Below are 17,065 nucleotides of genomic sequence, written 5' to 3'. Positions count from 1 at the left end.
AAAAAGCGTTTCATAACTGCTGGAAGTAGCAAAGGAAGGGGCGCAGTGACTGTTGTTATGTAGGGAAATCTGGCGGCCATTTTGTGCAGAGCAAGATCCCACAGCCAATGATATGAATGGCTAGTTATTTCTGTCTTGAGGTAGCTCTTGGGTTTTTCTTCTATTCTTTTATGGGATGTGGGTGTTGCTGGCAAGGCCAACATTTATTGCCCTTCCCTCATTGCTGTTGAACTGAGTAGAATGCCAAATCTTTTCATAGGGGAGTTGAGTGTGGTATGAATTTTTAAATTCATTCATGGGATGGGGGCATTGATGGCTAGGCCAGTGTTTATTGCCCATCCTTATTTGCCCTTGAGAACTGAGTGGCTTCCTAAGCCATTTCAGAGAGCATTTAAGAATCAATCAACCACATTGCTGTGGGTCTGAAGCCAGACCAGGTAAGGATGGCAGATTTCCTTTCCTAAAGGATATTAGTGAACCAGATGGGTTTTTATGACAATTGACAATGGTTTCATGGTCATCATCAAACTTTAAATCCAGAATTTTTGTTTATTGAATTCAAATTTCATGAATCTTATGGGTCCTCATGACCAATGCCAATACCACTACACCACTGCCTCTCCAATGGTAATGTTGCTACACTAGTAATCCAGAGGTTCAGTCTAATACTTTGAGGACATGGCAGCTGGTGGAATTTAAGCTTAATTAATAAATCTGGATTTGATAGCTAGTCTCAGTAATGGTGACCTGTTCTTACCAGGTCTGGTCTACATGTGACTCCAGACAGCACTCCACAGCAGTAGCTGAATCTTTTACATCCACTGGAGCCAATGCCTGTAATGAAAAGGGGTGATGGGGATGAGATGGTGCATAATCTCATATCCGCTTACCCTCAACTCATTTTGGTGCTCTGCCCCTAGGAACCTCTGTTGCCTGTCTCCCACATCCAGGTTCACTCACCTTCAGCCTGTTTGGTTCCTGGCTTGGATTTTGGACAAGGTATATCGGCATTTCCCTATTCCCAGCTTGGACCCCTCCCTGCCTACTCTGCTGAATCTTGACTCCAGCCCCCTTGCCCGTCCCCACTTCCACCCAGTTGATTAAACCCAGTTCTGCCACAAAAAGCAGGTGAGACCTCCAACACTATTTCCAAAGGATGGTACTCCTGACAGACTCCCTTCTGAATTGCACTAGAATGTTAGCTTAGAATATGTGCTGTGGAGGAGAGTGTTGTGGACATTCCACATCAGGCTAAACAGGGTACTTCCCTGTGAGGTTTGAATTAACCTTAATATTAAGCATATTGGAACTCTTACAAACATGAAGTTGGTTTTGAGTGTACCTTATACAAAGATGGCTGTGTGAATTGGAAACTACAAAATGCCAAAAGGGTGTGAGATTTCTAGCAGGTATGAGTTTCCCTAGAGTGGTGGGGAGATGGGATCCTGAGCAGGGAGACATAAGAGAGGGAAACAAAGATAGAAATGAAAGGCAGAAAAGTAGAAAGCAAAAGTGGAAGGCAAAGGAAACCAGGGCTAGCAGCAAATAGGGCCATAGTACAATAATAAAAGTGTCAAAATGTTAAGACAAATCTAAAGCCATTGTACCCGAATTCACAGCATTCGCAATAAGGTAGACGCATTAACAGCGCAAATGGATGTAAACTGATATACGATATGATTACGATTATAGAGACAACGCTTCAGGGTGACCAAGACTGGGAATATCCAAGAGTATTTGATATTTAGGAAGGACGGGCTAAAAAGAGGTGGTGGGGTGGTGAGGTTAGTTAAGGATGAAATCAGTGCAGTGGTGAGACAGGCTATTGGCTCAGAAAATCTAGATATAGAATCAATCTGGGTGGAGCTAAGAAGCAACAAGGGGAGGAAAACAGTAGTGGGAGTTGGCTTTAGGCCTCCAAGCAGGAGTGGTAAGGTAGGAGATGGCATTAAACAGTAAATTAGAGATGTGTGCAACAAGGGTGCTACAGTAATCATGGGTGACTTTAATCTGCATAAAGACTGGCCAAACCAAATTAACAACACTGTAGTGGATGAATTCCTGGAGTGTGTACAGATGTTTCTTTCAGACCATTTTGTCGAGGAACCAGCTAGGGAGCAGATTTGGTGTTGTGCAATGAGCATGAGTTAATAATTTTGTTGTGCAGGGCCCTTTAGGGAAGAGTGACCATGTGAAGAATGAATTCTTCATTAGGATGGAAAGTGAAGTAGTCCAATCTGAAACTAGGGTCCTAAATTTAAACAAAGGGAACTGCAAAGGTATGAGACATGAGTTGACTACAATAGATTGGGGAGCTTCATTAAAAGGCATGACAGTGGCTAATATTTAAGGAATGAATGCATGCGTTGCCACAGTTATACATTCCTTTCTAACGCATAGAAACATAACAGGTAAAGTGGCACAACCATGACTAACGAAAGAAATTAAGGATTGTATTAGATCCAAAGAGGAGTTGTATAAAGATGCTAGAAAAAGTAGCAAGGCTGAGAATTGGGAGCAGTTTAGACTATAGCAAAGGAGGACTTGGAGATTGATTAAGAGGAGAAAAATAGTGTGAGAGTAAACTTGCAAGGAACATAAAAGATTGTAAAAGCTTCCATAAGTATGTAAAAAGAAAAAGATTAGTGAAGACAAATGTGGGTTCCCTTATAGTCTGAAACAGGAGAATTTATAATCGAGAACAAGGAAATCGAAGAGCAATTAAGCAACTGCTTTAGTTTTGTTTTCACAGAAGAAGACACAAATAACTTCCCAGAAATGCTAGGGAGCCAAGGGTCTAGTGAGATGGAGGAATTAAAGGAAATTAGAAACTTAGAAACAGGAGTAGGTCATTTGGCCCTTCGAGCCTGCTCTGCCATTCAGTATGATCATGGCTGATGCACTCCCGTGCTCCCCCCATATTCCTTGACGCGTTTAGAGTCCAGAAATCTATTTCTTCCTCAAATATGTACAGTGACTTAGCCTCCACAGTCTTCTGGGGTAGAGAATTCCATAGGCTGTCCTTGTATACTGATCACTGAAAGCAAGCATGCAGGTGCAGCAAGCAGCTAGGAAGGCAAATGCTATGTTGGCCTTCATGGCAAAAGGTTTTGAGTATAAGAGCAAGGATGTCTTACTGCAGCTATACAAGGCCTTGGTGAAACCACACCTGAAGTATTGTGTCCAGTTTTGGTCATCTTCCCTAAGAAAGGATATACTCGCCATAGAGGGAGTGCAGCAAAGGTTCACCAGACTGATTCCTGGGGTGGCAGGATTGTCGTATGAGGCGAGACTGGGCCAACTAGGCCTGTATTCACTGGGGTTTAGAAGAATGAGAGGGGATCTCATTGAATCGTGTAAAATTTTGACAGGGCTGGACAGACTGGATGCAGGGATGATGTTTCCTCTGGTTGGGGGTGGGTGCAGCCTAGAACGAGGGGTTGCAGTCTGAAGATACAGGGTAGGCCATTCAGGACTGATATGAGAAATTTCTTTACTCAGAGGATGGTGAACCTATGGAGTTCTCTACCACAGAAGGCTGTGGTGGTCAAGTTACTGAGTATATTTAAGGAGGAAATGAGTTTCAAGACACTAAAGGCATCAAGGGTTATGTATGGGGAAAGAGCAAGAATATGGCGTTGAGATAGAGGATCAGCCATGATTATGTTGAATGGCGGAGCAGGCTCAAAGGGTCAAATGACCTACTTCTCTTACTTTCAATGTCTATGTCCTAGATTCCAGCCAAGTAAAATTTTGATTTTAAAAATGATATAAATTGTACTCTTCCAGAACTTTGTAAATTGTTTGCTTTGAATGAAATGTTTTGCTTTGGTACTATGGAGAAGGAAGGTTATTTCAGTATTTTATAAATAGATTTTTAAGTATTGATTGTGCATTAGTTGTAAAACTGTGTATGTGTTTGAGAGAGAAAAAAGTTAAACTCACTTCTTTTGGTGACAAGATGTTAAAATTAACTTACCTGTGGCAGTAATAGTCACAGTAATGCTTGTCACATTATGATAATGAAATGTTGCTTATAATATTTGAGATTGTGTTTTGGGGTTGAGAAATGGTTCCCACAATGTAAGACTATTTTGAACTGAACTGTAATGTAAACGTTTGAGGTATCAATTAGGATTAATTCATGATTGTAACTGTCTTGAATTAATGATATATTACTAATTTAGTGAGTATGGAAGTGAATTCCTGTTCGACAGATGATTTTGTGCAGCCGGACATCTGTCAGACTTTACAGTTAATGCGAGATGATCCAATTTTATATCAAATGGCTTCTGTAGTAATAAACACACTGGCATCTGAGTAACAACATCACTTGTTGCAATAAATCACTTTCCCTAATCATTGTTTCCCTGCAGCATGTATAACTATAAACTGTAAACTGTAAGACTATAATCCCTGGTGTCTTTTTCTTTACTGCTTGGCTTTTGTTTGTTTACTGTATTACTATGGTTATCGTTTCACAAGGTGCTTGCTCAGTGCTTAATGCTCAGTGTATACTTTAAACATAATTTATGAAGTTTAGAACTTATTGCTGTTTTTTTTCAATCTAAAATGGACTGGGTTAGAAATGTTTTATTTGGGAATAAAGCTAGCACAGTTTCTAAAAGGCATTCGATAGTGCCACACAAGGCAAGATAAGTGTGCAGGGATTTGGAGGTGATATATTAGTATGGATAGAGAGTTGGTTAACAGGCAGTAAGCAGGGAGTGGGCATAAATGGGACATTTCTAAGTTGGCAGATAGTGAATAGTGGAGTATCACAAGGATCAGTGGTGGGGCCTCAGCTATTTACAATCTATATCATTGACTCAGATGAAGAGACAGAGAATAATGTATCTTAAGTTTGCTGATGATACCAAAGTAGGTAGAGAGCTAAGCTGGGGAGGATACAGAGGCTACAAATATATATAAACAGGTTAAGTGAGTGGGCAAAAAGGTGGCAGATGGATTATAATGTAGGGAAGTGTAAAGTTGTTCACTGGTTGAAAGAATGGAAAAGCTGAGTATTTTTCTGAAGGGTGGGAGGCTTGTGGATGTTGGTGTTTGGGGAGACTTGGGTGTGCTTGTGTAACGAACGCGAACAGCACACAGGTAAAACAAGCAATTAGGAAGGCAAATGGCATGTTGGCCTTTATTGCAAGGTGATTAGAGTACAGGAATAAAAAAGTCTTGCTAGAATTGTACAGGGTTCTGGTGAGACTGCATCTGGATTACTATGTGCAGTTTAGATCTCCATGCTTTAAGAAAAAATATGCTTGCATTAGAGGCAGTACAATGAAGGTTCACTAAATTGGTGCCTGGGTTAAGGAGGTTTTCCTATGATAGGCTGAGCAAATTGGGTCTATTTTCTCTGGCGTTTAGAAGAATGAGAGATGATCTCATCTAAACATTCAAGATTCTGAAGAAGGTTGATAGCGTGAACGCTGAGAGGTTGTTTATTTCTGCCGGTCTGGGAATCTAAAACACAGCAGCACAGTCTCAGGATAAGGGACCAGTTGTTTAGGGCTGAGTTGAGGAGAGAGTACTTCACTCAAAGGGTTGTGAATATGTGGAATTCTCTGCCCCAGTGGGTTGTGAATGCTCCATTGTTGAATGCATCTAAGAATGGGGTAGACAGATTTTTGGTGTCTCAAGAAATCGAAGGATATGGGGAACAGGCAGGAAAGTGGAATTGGAGCCCAAGATCAGTCATGATCATATTGAATGGCTGAGCATACTGGACAGGCCTTATGGTTTACTCTTCCTACTATTTTTGTGGTTGTGGCATTTGGATCAAATCCTAGGAATTAAATGCACAACCTAGGCTAATATTTCAGAACAGTACTTAAGGGAGCGCTGCATTGTAAGAGATGCTGTCCTTTGGATGATGTGTTCAGTTATGGCCATCTATACTTGCTTTACTGGTTCAATTAGATATCGTAGCACTATTCAAAGGAAACTCTGGGATAATTGGGGATGAGCAACAAATGCTGGCTTTGCTAGTGATGTTTACATGCTGTGAAAGAATATTTTAAAAATGCTGCTAAGTTGGCCTGTTGGAAACATTAGGAACAGGATAGACCATTCAGACCCTCAAACTTCCTCTGCTATCCAATTTAATCACCTCCACCTCAACTGCTTACCTGCCTTTGTTCCATATCCCTTGATACTTAGCTAAAATCATATCTCTTGAAAGCTCCATTTGACCTAGAACCTACAGCATTTTGGGAGTGACTTCCACATTCCACTATTGTTTGTGTGAAAAAGCACTTCCTGAATGGCCAAGCTCCAATTTTGAGATTATTTCCCCTTGGCTTGATTCCTCCCATCAGAGGAAATGGTTTCTCCGTCTCTACTCCGTCAAATCCTTTTAACGTTTTGAACACCTTGATCAGACCATCATTCAATCTTATATGCTCAAGGAAATAAAAGCAAGTTTCTACAATCTGCCTTTATAATTTAACCCTCTAAGCCTTGGTATAATTGTTAGACCACTACCGATATACTTTTCTTTAGAGGAGTATTCTGTATAGGCAGTTAAAGGCAGATTCTGATGAAAGATCATTGACCTGAAACGTTAATTCTGTTTGTCTCTCCATAAATGTTGCTCAACCAAGGTTTTCCAGTATCTTTTGTTTATTCAAGGCAAATTGCTTTTTATCTGCTCAAAAAAAAAGGTCAGGGTGTTTCAAGTTTAAGAACAGGCAGAAAATGATTTTTTTTAATTGAGGATCTGGTCCAACTACTGTGATTTTTGCATGGAGGCAGCCAAGACCACATGCAACTCAGGCACAAGAGTGTTAGAGGGCAGGGTGTAATTGTACATACATTCTATCTTTATTCCTATATAATTGTAATGAACTTGATGTATCAGACTTGAAACAGAGAACTTTATTACAGAGCTCTTTTAGAAGCAACATATTTGAACCAGGTCCACGACTAGAAAGCAGCACCCCGCCCCCCCCCAGCCACCGTGCTGGATTACCCGCGCTTAGGGCTCATTTGTCAGTACATTCACTTGACCTCTAATAGACAGTAGGAAAGGTTGTGCCTTCAATCACTACATTTCCTCCCCCTTTAGCTTTTATTAAATTTCCTATATGCAAAGAACATTTTAATCCACAACATAAACGTGTGTGTGTGTGCGTGTGTGTGCGTGTGTGTGCGTGTGTGTGCGTGTGTGTGCGTGTGTGTGCGTGTGTGTGCGTGTGTGTGCGTGTGTGTGCGTGTGTGTGCGTGTGTGTGCGTGTGTGTGCGTGTGTGTGCGTGTGTGTGCGTGTGTGTGCGCGTGTGTGCGCGTGTGTGCGCGTGTGTGCGCGTGTGTGCGCGTGTGTGCGCGTGTGTGTGCGTGCGTGTGCGCGCGCATGGGTCTGGTGATTAAATATTAAGAATCTGAGGTGGTTTTCTAATTCAGTTAGAGCGATGTAGCTCTACCACTTGAGATTCTCCCACTGGATCTGCATGATCAGGAATTGCAGCATCGGGTACATCATAGAAATTGGCAGTTCAGGAATAGGCAATTCAACAGAGACATCCGGTATGTCTATTCTAGGTCGATCTATCACCTCGGGGACTAAAGGTTGGCTATCAATTACAGGTGGAATAGCTGGTTGTTGGAATGTTTCTCTCTTCCTTAGATGATCCACATGTTTTTGAACAATCTGGTCTTCCACTTCCACTTGGAATGGCACAGGTCCAGTTTCTGAGACGATTATACCAGAAACCCAACTAGGTGTATTTCCAAAATTTCACACAAAAACTGTCTCCTGCAGTAAATCTTTGAGCTTTGTTATGAATATCATGATTCAATTTTTGATCACTCTGATTCTTCTCTACCTTCCAGACTTAAACTTCTACGTAGGTGGCATTTCCTCAGTAATTCAGACGGTGTTGAGCTCTTAGTTGTATGAGGAATCATATGATAGCTGAGAAGAAAACGCGAGAGTCGAGTTTCTGGATAACCTTTACGTTCCTGATTTGAAAGTTTGCGTTGCTCTTTCAGCTAAACCATTTGATGAGGGCTGATGTGCTGTTTTAATATGTTTAATTCAATTTAAACTCATGAATCTCTGAAATTCTGTACTAGTAAAGACAGTACCATTATCCAAAACAATGACTTCCACTAGGCGCAGCTTTTCAAAAGTTGCAAACGATGTCGGTGATTTAACTTCATACACATCCATCCACTTAGAATGCACATCAAAAATCAATAAAAACATGCTACCTAAAAATGGACTGACATAATCTGTATATAAAAACAGAACTACCTGGAAAAACTCAGCAGGTCTGGCAGCATCAGCGGAGAAGAAAAGAGTTGACGTTTCGAGTCCTCATGACCCTTCAACAGAATAGTCTAACCCAGAGTCGACCAGCTGAAATGGGCAACTTCTGTTGTTGCTGAGACTCGAGACAGTGCTTGACCATGCTTTCAATGTCACTGTCTACACCTGGCCGCCAGACATAGCTCCATGCAAGCATCTTCATCTTTGATATGCCTGGGTGTGCACTGTGAAGCTCTGTCAAGATTGGTTCCCTTCCTTGCAAAGGGATAATGACTCTTGATCCCCACAATAAGATTCTACTTTGACAACTTAACTCTGTTTTACGGCATGGAATGGTCTTATCTCTTCAGACTGGTGAATTCGACCCCCTTGCAATATAAGATCTTGGACTTTAGACAAAATTGGATCTCTGTTTATCCAATTCCTTATTTACTTCACGCACACAGGCGAAAAGTCCAACAAATTTAGCACAAGCACAACTTCCTGTGGCACTGGAGCATGCACAATATTATCTGACAATGGAAGATGACTAAGTGTGTCCACGTTTGCAATATGCGCACCAGGGCAGTGCAAAAGGTATACTCATACACTGATAATATCAAAGCCCAACGTTGGATTCTTGCTGAGGCTGTTGGCGAAATGGCTTTATCACTGAATAAACCCATCATGGTTTATGATCCAACACAATAGTGAAATGTTGTCCATGCAGACACTGGTGGAATTTCTTCACCCCAAATATCACTGATAAGCCTTCCTTTTTCAAGTTGTGAATAACCCTTCTTGGTTGCAGAGAGGGTTCTGGAGACATAATCAATTGGTCTTTTGGAACCATCTTCCATTCTGTGTGATAACATAGTTCCCACACAGTAATGAGATGCAGCACAGGTCAGTATTTATTCCTTTGATGGGTCATAATGTACTAGTAGACATGAAGAATGTAATAGCTTCTTAACTTTTACAAATGTTTCTTTTTGTTGCGAATTCCATGACTGAAAATGATTTTTCAACAGCAAGTGCAATGGTGCTAGCATTGTTGACAAGTTTGCTAAGAAGTGACTATAATAATTAATCATGCCTAAAAAAAGACTTTGAGTTCAGTGACACTGGAAGGAGAGGGCTGCCTCTTTTATTGCCCTAACCCTCTCCTGTACTGGATGCAACCCACATGGCATCCACTTGGTGACCCAGGTACGTGACTTCTAGCACTTGGAATGTACATTTTTCTTTTTTTAATTGTACACCAGCTTCCAAAAATCATCTTAAAACCTCCTGTAGGTTGGCCAAATGTTCGGCTTCCGTTGACCCTGTGACCTGGACATCATCTAGGTATACCACTACTCTGGGAAGTCCTTAGGTTTTCCATGGTCCTTTGGAAGATTGCACACGCAGATGATACACTAAAGGGTAGGTGTGTATATTGATACAGGCCCTTGTGCGTGTTGATGGTTACATACCCTCTAGATGTGCTATCCAGCTGTCTCTCTGGTTTTAGTGCCACGCTTGGTGCCATGTTGCAGCACTTTCCATGGCTAGTGCTATTTCCATGGTGGGCTTCAAATCGTTGTTAACTTCTGCAAGTAAACAGTGCTGAATTGTCATGAATGCCACAAACTAACTGGTCCCGCAACATGTCGTTGAGTGTATCTCCAAAGTCGCAGGACTCAGTCAATTGCTTCAACTTCACTATATAAGTTGCAATGGACTTTCTTGGGGCCCTTACTCTGGATTGAATTTAAGCCTCTGCATATTACCAATGGCTTCTGCTGAAAACGTGCCTTCACGAGGTCTACTTTATGTAAAAGATTTAGAATTGGGTGCGTTCGGGGCTGTCGGACTGCACGTGAGGTCATATGCCTTGTTACCACAGATACTCAAAAGAATTGCTTTCTGCTTCTCCACGGTGATTTCATTCGCCACAAAATACAAACCTTGGTGCTCTACGTACTGGCTCTAGTCTTCCATGGATGTGTCATAAAGGTCAATTCTGCCGAAAGGTGGTATGACTGGTGAGTATCTTTCTTAAGAACTGACGTAATCATTCCCAAGGTGAGGTGCAGTGTTGGAACTATCATACTCTCATTGCCAAATCTAATGAACTTGATGTATGGACAGGTTTCTTACTTGAAACAGTATTACAGAGCTCTTTTAGAAGCTATATGCTTGAACCAGGTCCACGACCCCCACCGGATTACCTGCGCTTAAGGGCTCATTTGTCAGAACATTCAGGTGACCTCCTAATAGGCAGTAGGAAAGGTTATGCCTTCAACCACTATAATAATCTATTATCATCCATAGTTAAATAGCAGCAGCAGTAGTGTTCAATGAAACAAAGCCTGTAATGCAAAGAAACTTCTGAGGAGCTAGAAGATGCAAAACTGCTGTAACTGGCAGGGGGTTATAATTACTGCATGAATGAAAAGTTTACATGGGCAGACTGCATTATAAGTGCAAACATCAGGATTTAGAATGAATAAGGTTGCCAGTGAATGTATTATAGATGTAAGATCCTTACTTTATAGAGCGAACAAATATTTATAAAGTGTCTTTATCTCGAGGGCTGCAATAGAAAGGCAAGGAAGTTATGCTTCATTTGTACAAAGTCTTTGTTAACCCCAACCTGAAATACTGTATTTAGTTCTGGGCACTGCACCTCAAGAAAAATTGAAACAAAACTATATATGGATATGTTGCCCTTGGAGTTGGTGCAGGACATGTACAAAACTTGGTTTGCGTTCCCTTGCGTTTAGAAGGTTGAGGGCTGATCTAACTGAGGTATTTAAAATGACCAAATGATTCGATACAGTAGATTAAAGAACCTATTTCCTCTGATGGGGGAATCCAAAGTGGGGCCCAACCCTAGAATTAGACCTAGACTAGTCAGAAAAGAAATTGTGGAGTATCTTTTCCACACAAATAGTGGTGGAAATCTGGAACTTCCTTCATACAAAAGGATGTGAGCGTTGGGTCAATTTAAAGTTTCAAGACTGAGATTGGTTGATTATTAAATTATTTTTTAATTTGATAAGCATATCTAGGTTTGTGGATCAAAGGTGGGTCGATGGAGTTGTGATTCCGATCAGCTTTGACATGATTGAACAGCCTACTCCTGTTCTTGTGTTCCTGAAGTTTGTGATATCTTCATATGAAATTGTGAAGGCCAATATTTTGATTCTGCTTCCTTAGAAACTTCAGGAAGCTGTTTTATGGATCGAAGCAAATCACCTGGGGAAGCTCCAGTCAGTTTAGAGTGGGTTGGTGGTTTGTATCAACCTGTGAATTGGTTTGGAGCAACTAGATCCTTTGTGTGGTTGGAAAGAAAATCATCTTTATTAATTACGTATTGCTGTGTCTCCCATTAGTATGGACTGAATTCAACTGAGAGTCCTCAAGGTGTAATTATGGTTTTTTTCTCATTGTGCTATCCTGCATGCTGTGTAAAAGAATTTTTTCTGCTAAAATTTTCTTCAATCCTTAAAAGAGGAGGCAGAAGTAATTTGATTCTTTGTGTCCCTTTGCATCAGCTGAGAAGAGAAATGAAAACCAGAACGTCTCCTCTGCTCCATGTTCATGTTGATGAAACTACTCCTGTTCATGTTCATGTTAAAAAGAGCCCAAGGCCGGCAAAGAGAGTCCAGGTAATAGCTAGACTCTTATGAGTAAAAGAAAAAAAAACTGTGTCTCTCACTTGCTGTCTTGTACACACTTGCTCCATCTGTGTATGTTCTGTGTGTGTCTAATCTTCCTCTCCCACCCCTGTCTCTTTGTTAATGAAATAAAATAAATTTCACTCTTATTTAATGAATAGAAATTATATTTTAATTATTTGATTCTATTTTAATGACAGTTGCAGTTTCATGTTTGCCAAAAAACCAATAACTGCACTGGCAAATTGGAGTTTCCAAAGGATAGTTCTTTGACAAAAAGTAATCTGTTAAAATGAGACAATCATATTACGCTCTTTAACCTTTTACTTTTTAATGTGCAGCAAAAGCTGAAAGCCTGGGAATGTGGCAGTCTACGAGCAACCAGTAAGGTCAAGACCAAGGTCCCATGGATTCCACCAGGCAAAACATCAGTCAGGGATGTTGGCTACAAGTGGGAGGTTTGTACCAAAGATTCTTTGGATATGTTCATTTTTGTATAAAGGATGCAGTTATGCTGTAGTTTCTGTTTCACAGTGGCATTCAAATGTTCAGAGAAGTTTGTAAAGGAAATGCATGCGACCTCCAACTCTCCCTCACTACCACTTCTCTTGACTGTTCCACTGTTGTCGAATTATCAGACTGCTTGTCTGACATGCAGTACTGGATGAGCAGGAATCTCCTTTAATTAACTATTAAGAAAACAGAAGCCATTGTCTTTAGTACCTGCTGCAAACCTTGTTCCACAGCTACTGACTCCATCCCGCTGCCTGGCAACTGAGGCTAAATCAGAGTATTCACTATGGTCATATTTGATCTTAAGATGAACTTTCAACCAATCTGCCCTATCACTGAGACTAAAATAAAAACGAAAATGCTGGAAAAACTCAGGTCTGGCAGCATCTGTGGATATAGAAACAGAGTTAACGTTTTGAGTCTGTATGACCCTTCTTCAGAGCTAAAGAGAAGTAGAAATGTGATGACCTTCTCCTTTAGGGGAGGTGATGGCGTAGTGGTATTGTCGCTGGACTAGAACTCCAGAGACCTAGGATAAAGCTCTGGGGACCCGGGTTTGAATCCTGCTGCAGCTGGTGGAATTTGAATTCAATAAATCATGAAACCACTGTCATTGTAAAAACTTCATCTTGTTCACTAATGTCCTTTAGGGGAGGCAATTTGTCATCCTTATCTACATGTGACTCCAGTAATATGGTCGCCTAGCAAGCCACTCAGTTGTACCAAAACACTACAAAGTTACAGAAAAAGGAATGAAACCAGATCACAGAAAAGAGGTCCTCAGCATCACAGAATCCAGTCTTCAGCCAATTTGATTCACTCCACTTGATATCAAGTGCTGAAGGCACTGGATACTGCAAAGACAATGGGCCAATTGCCCCTGACAATATTCTGTCAATATTACTGAAGACTTGTGCTCCAGAACTTGCCACGTCCCTAGCCAAGCTGTTCCAATACAGATCTACCCAGCTATGTGGAAAATTGCCCAGGTATGTCCTGTACATAAAAGGCAGGACAAATCCAACCTGGGCAGTTACCCATCAGTCTACTCTCGATCATCAGTGAAGTAATGGAAGGGGGTCATCAACTGTGCTATCAAGTGGCACTTGCTTAGCAATAACCTGCTCATTGACACCCAGTTTGGGTTCCGCCAGTGTCACTCAGGTCCTGACCTCGTTACAGCCTTGGTTCAAAACTGGACAAAAGAGCTGAACTCCCGAGGTGAGGTGGAAGTGACTGCACGATTCCTTGGACATCAAGGCCACGTTTGACAAGTGTGGCCCTTGCAAAAGTGGAGTCATTGGGAATGAGGGAAAACTCTCCACTGGTTGGAGTCATACTCAAAGGAAGATGGTTGTGGCTGTTCGTCAGTCATCTCAGCTTCAGGGCATCACCCATCTTCAGCTGTTTCATCAATGACCTTCCTTCCATCAAAAGTGGGATGTTTGCTGATGATCGCACAATGTTCAGCACCATTTGCGACGACTCAGATACTGAAGCAGTCTATGCAGCAGGACCTGGGCAATATCCAGGCTTGGGCTGACAAGTGGCAAGTAACATTTGCGTCGCACAAGTGCCAGGCAATGACCGTCTCCAGCAAGAGAGAATCCAACCATCACTCCTTGATGATCATTGGCATTGCCATCACTGAATCCCCGAATATCAACATCCTGGGGGTTACCATTGACCAGAAACTGAACTGGACTAGCTATATAAACACTGGCTACAAGAGCAGGCTAGGAATCGTGCGATGAGTAACTCACCTCCTGACTCCCCAAAGCCTGTCCACCGTCTACAAGGCACAAATCAGGAGTGTGATGGAATACTCGCCATTTGCCTGGATGAGTGCAGCTCCCACAACACTCAAGAAGCTTGACACCATCCAGGACAAATCAGCCCGCTTGATTGGCACCACATCCACAAATGGATGGTGGAGGTGGAGGAGGGATTCACTCCCTCCACCACCGACGCACAGTAGCAGCAGCAAGTACCACCTGCAAGATGCACTGCAAGAATTCACCAAGGCTCCTTCGACAGCCCCTTCCAAACCCACGACCACTACCATCTGGAAGGACAAGGGCAGCAGATGGAGGGGAACTTCCAGGTAGTGGTGTTTCCATCTAAGTCACTCACCCTCTGACTTGGAAATATATTGCCGTTCCTTCACTTTCACTGGGTCAAAATCCTGGAACTCCCTAACAGCACTGTGGGTGTGCCTACACCACATGGACTGCAGCGGTTCAAGAAGGCAGCTCATCACCATCTTCTCTGGCAACTAGGGATGGGCCATAAAATTCTGGCCCAGCCATCGAACCCCACATCCCGCGAATAAATGAAAAAAAGAAACCTGTTCCAGCCCCACAACCATGATAACTGTGCTCATCTAATTCTGGCTCCTTGAGCATCCCTATTTTTATTTGCTTCTGTCATTGTCAGCTGTGTCTTCAGCTGCCTAGGCCCTTAGCTCTGGGATCCCACCCCACCCCACCCCACCCCTAAATTTCTCTACCTGTCTACCTCTCTTTCTTCCTGAAAACACTCCTGAAAACGTACCCATTTGACAAAGCTTTTGACCATCTGCCCTAATATCACCTTAGGTGGCTCTGGATCAAATTTTGCTTTATATTGTTCCTGTGAAATGCTATGGGATGTTTTAGTATGTTAAAGGCCCAGAGGTGGTAATAAATTCAATCACCTGGTATGTTCTGACCTGTTCACACATCAGGTATATAGAGGCTAATAAGTAATAACTATAGGTAATTATTGCTGTCGTGCTACTTCTGTTCCAGGGCCCAACTCATCGTCTAGATATAACTCCTGTTGATGCTGAAAAATTTCATTCAACACTTCACCTGAGTGACCTCTCCACAGATGATGAGGAGGCTGTGCATGGGAAGATGAATGAGTATGAGAAGAAAATTGACTGTCTTATGAACCAAGTGGGATCGCTAAAAAATGAAGTAAGATTTAGCAAAGGTCATGGGAATATGCTATTTTAAAATATGGTAATATATTGAGTAATATGCCATCAACTCCATTAATTCAGCTTCTTCATACCATTACATTCATCACATGTCTCAAGAAGCTTCTTGGAGTGCTTTACAAAATGAGTTACTTTGAAGTGCCGGTATCTTTATTTTAATTTCATCATGCGAACAGTAATGAAATGAATGACCATTTAATTTGTTATTGATTATGTTGCTTGAAGAAGGAATGTTGTCTGCTCTTTAAAGATCTCAGGAGGGTACTATTTTAATGCAAGTTGGAACCAGCAGGCAAATTTAATGCCTCATCTGAGGGCTGCCACGTCCAACCATCTAGTGCCCCCTCAGATTATGTATTCAAGAGTGGGGCTTGAAACCATAATCTTCTGATTCAAAAGTAGGAGTTGAATCCTGTTGTTTGTTCCTTGCCCAGCTCAAAATCTCTCTATTCTAACTCTTGTTTGCATCAAACAGATCTATTTTCTATTATATTTCTTGATTTAGGTTGATTCAATTCTTTTTCATTGTTCCCTCCCCTCATCTCTTATCCAGTGGGGAGTGGGAAGTAAGACAAATTTCTGACTTTTAATTTCACTTCTCATTATCTGCAGTAAAAATAAACTCAGTTGCCTTTGCATCTTTTTCATAAGTTACTCTCCCAGGGCCTCAAATGATCCTAGTTATTTCTACTTGAGAACCCTAATTGTGGTTCTTGTTTTTGTAGATTGAACTGAGGAAGAAAAATCACCTGTTGGAACAGCGAGAGGAGGAGTTGAATGTGTCCAAGCGCTTGATTGAAGAGAAAGAGGAGGAATTGGCTGAAGTCACCAAGGAGCTGGTTCTTACAGAGCACAAGAATGAGCTGCTTCAAAGAGACATTGAGATGATGAAAGAGGATCCAGATATTTCCTGGTACTGTACTTATAACTAATTTTCTCTTTTACTTCTGCTAGGATTGCCCTTTTTGCAGCCTGCCTCAACTGGAATCACAGGCACTCCAGGCCATGAATGTTGCCTTGGAGCAGGGGTTATATCTGTAGTTGGGCAAAATAGATTGGGGTGACTCCCTGGCTGACGTTATCCATTATTATAAGCTGGATAACTTGGCCAACTAAAAACTGATAACATTTATTTGTTTTGGTGAATTTAGTTGAGTGGGCTTGGAAGGCTATTGGTGTAATTGCTGAACAACTGAGCCACCCAAAGGGAAGACATTGGTGTGAAATTAATTTTTGGCAGAAGCATGAATTTGGTGATGATGAAACAGCAGCCCTTTTTTCACCACCCTGACTTTCATTTCCATTGGAAGGAATGAATTATGAACTTTTAAGAGAAATGGAATAATGTGAGAGAGCCAACATAGCCTATGGGGTACAAATCATGCTTGATGTAGATAGATGGTGTACTTTGAGGGGATTAAGAAAATACTTGTAGACATGTAGGATGCTGTTTATTTACATTTCACAAAGTTTTCTGGACAGTATTACAAGAGGTTGGTCAATAAGGTTGGCAGGTAAGGCATAGGTGGAGGGCCCCTGAAATAAATTGGAAATTTGACTGAAGCCAAGAAAACAAAGGCTGATTGTATGTGGGGCTGATTCAGCATGTAGATGGGTAACACTGTTTTAGGTATTAGTTCTGC

The 17,065-nt window shown here is 41.6% G+C and overlaps 1 protein-coding gene across 5 annotated transcripts in view; it reads left to right on the top strand.

Moving 5' to 3' along the window:
- The window catches only part of odf2a (outer dense fiber of sperm tails 2a), a 72,762-nt gene that overhangs the window by 150 nt on the left and 55,547 nt on the right, over positions 1–17,065 (top strand). For all 5 annotated transcript variants that reach the window (XM_041193474.1, XM_041193473.1, XM_041193472.1 and 2 more), the window contains exons 2-5: positions 11,804–11,917; positions 12,268–12,384; positions 15,229–15,399; positions 16,148–16,335. In XM_041193474.1, the coding sequence (XP_041049408.1) occupies positions 11,804–11,917; positions 12,268–12,384; positions 15,229–15,399; positions 16,148–16,335 (590 nt within the window). The remainder of the gene's footprint in view (positions 1–11,803; positions 11,918–12,267; positions 12,385–15,228; positions 15,400–16,147; positions 16,336–17,065) is intronic.

This window comes from Carcharodon carcharias, chromosome 8, assembly GCF_017639515.1.
Source record: "Carcharodon carcharias isolate sCarCar2 chromosome 8, sCarCar2.pri, whole genome shotgun sequence".
Lineage (NCBI taxonomy): Eukaryota > Metazoa > Chordata > Chondrichthyes > Lamniformes > Lamnidae > Carcharodon > Carcharodon carcharias.
This window is presented reverse-complemented; position numbering and strand designations above follow the sequence as displayed.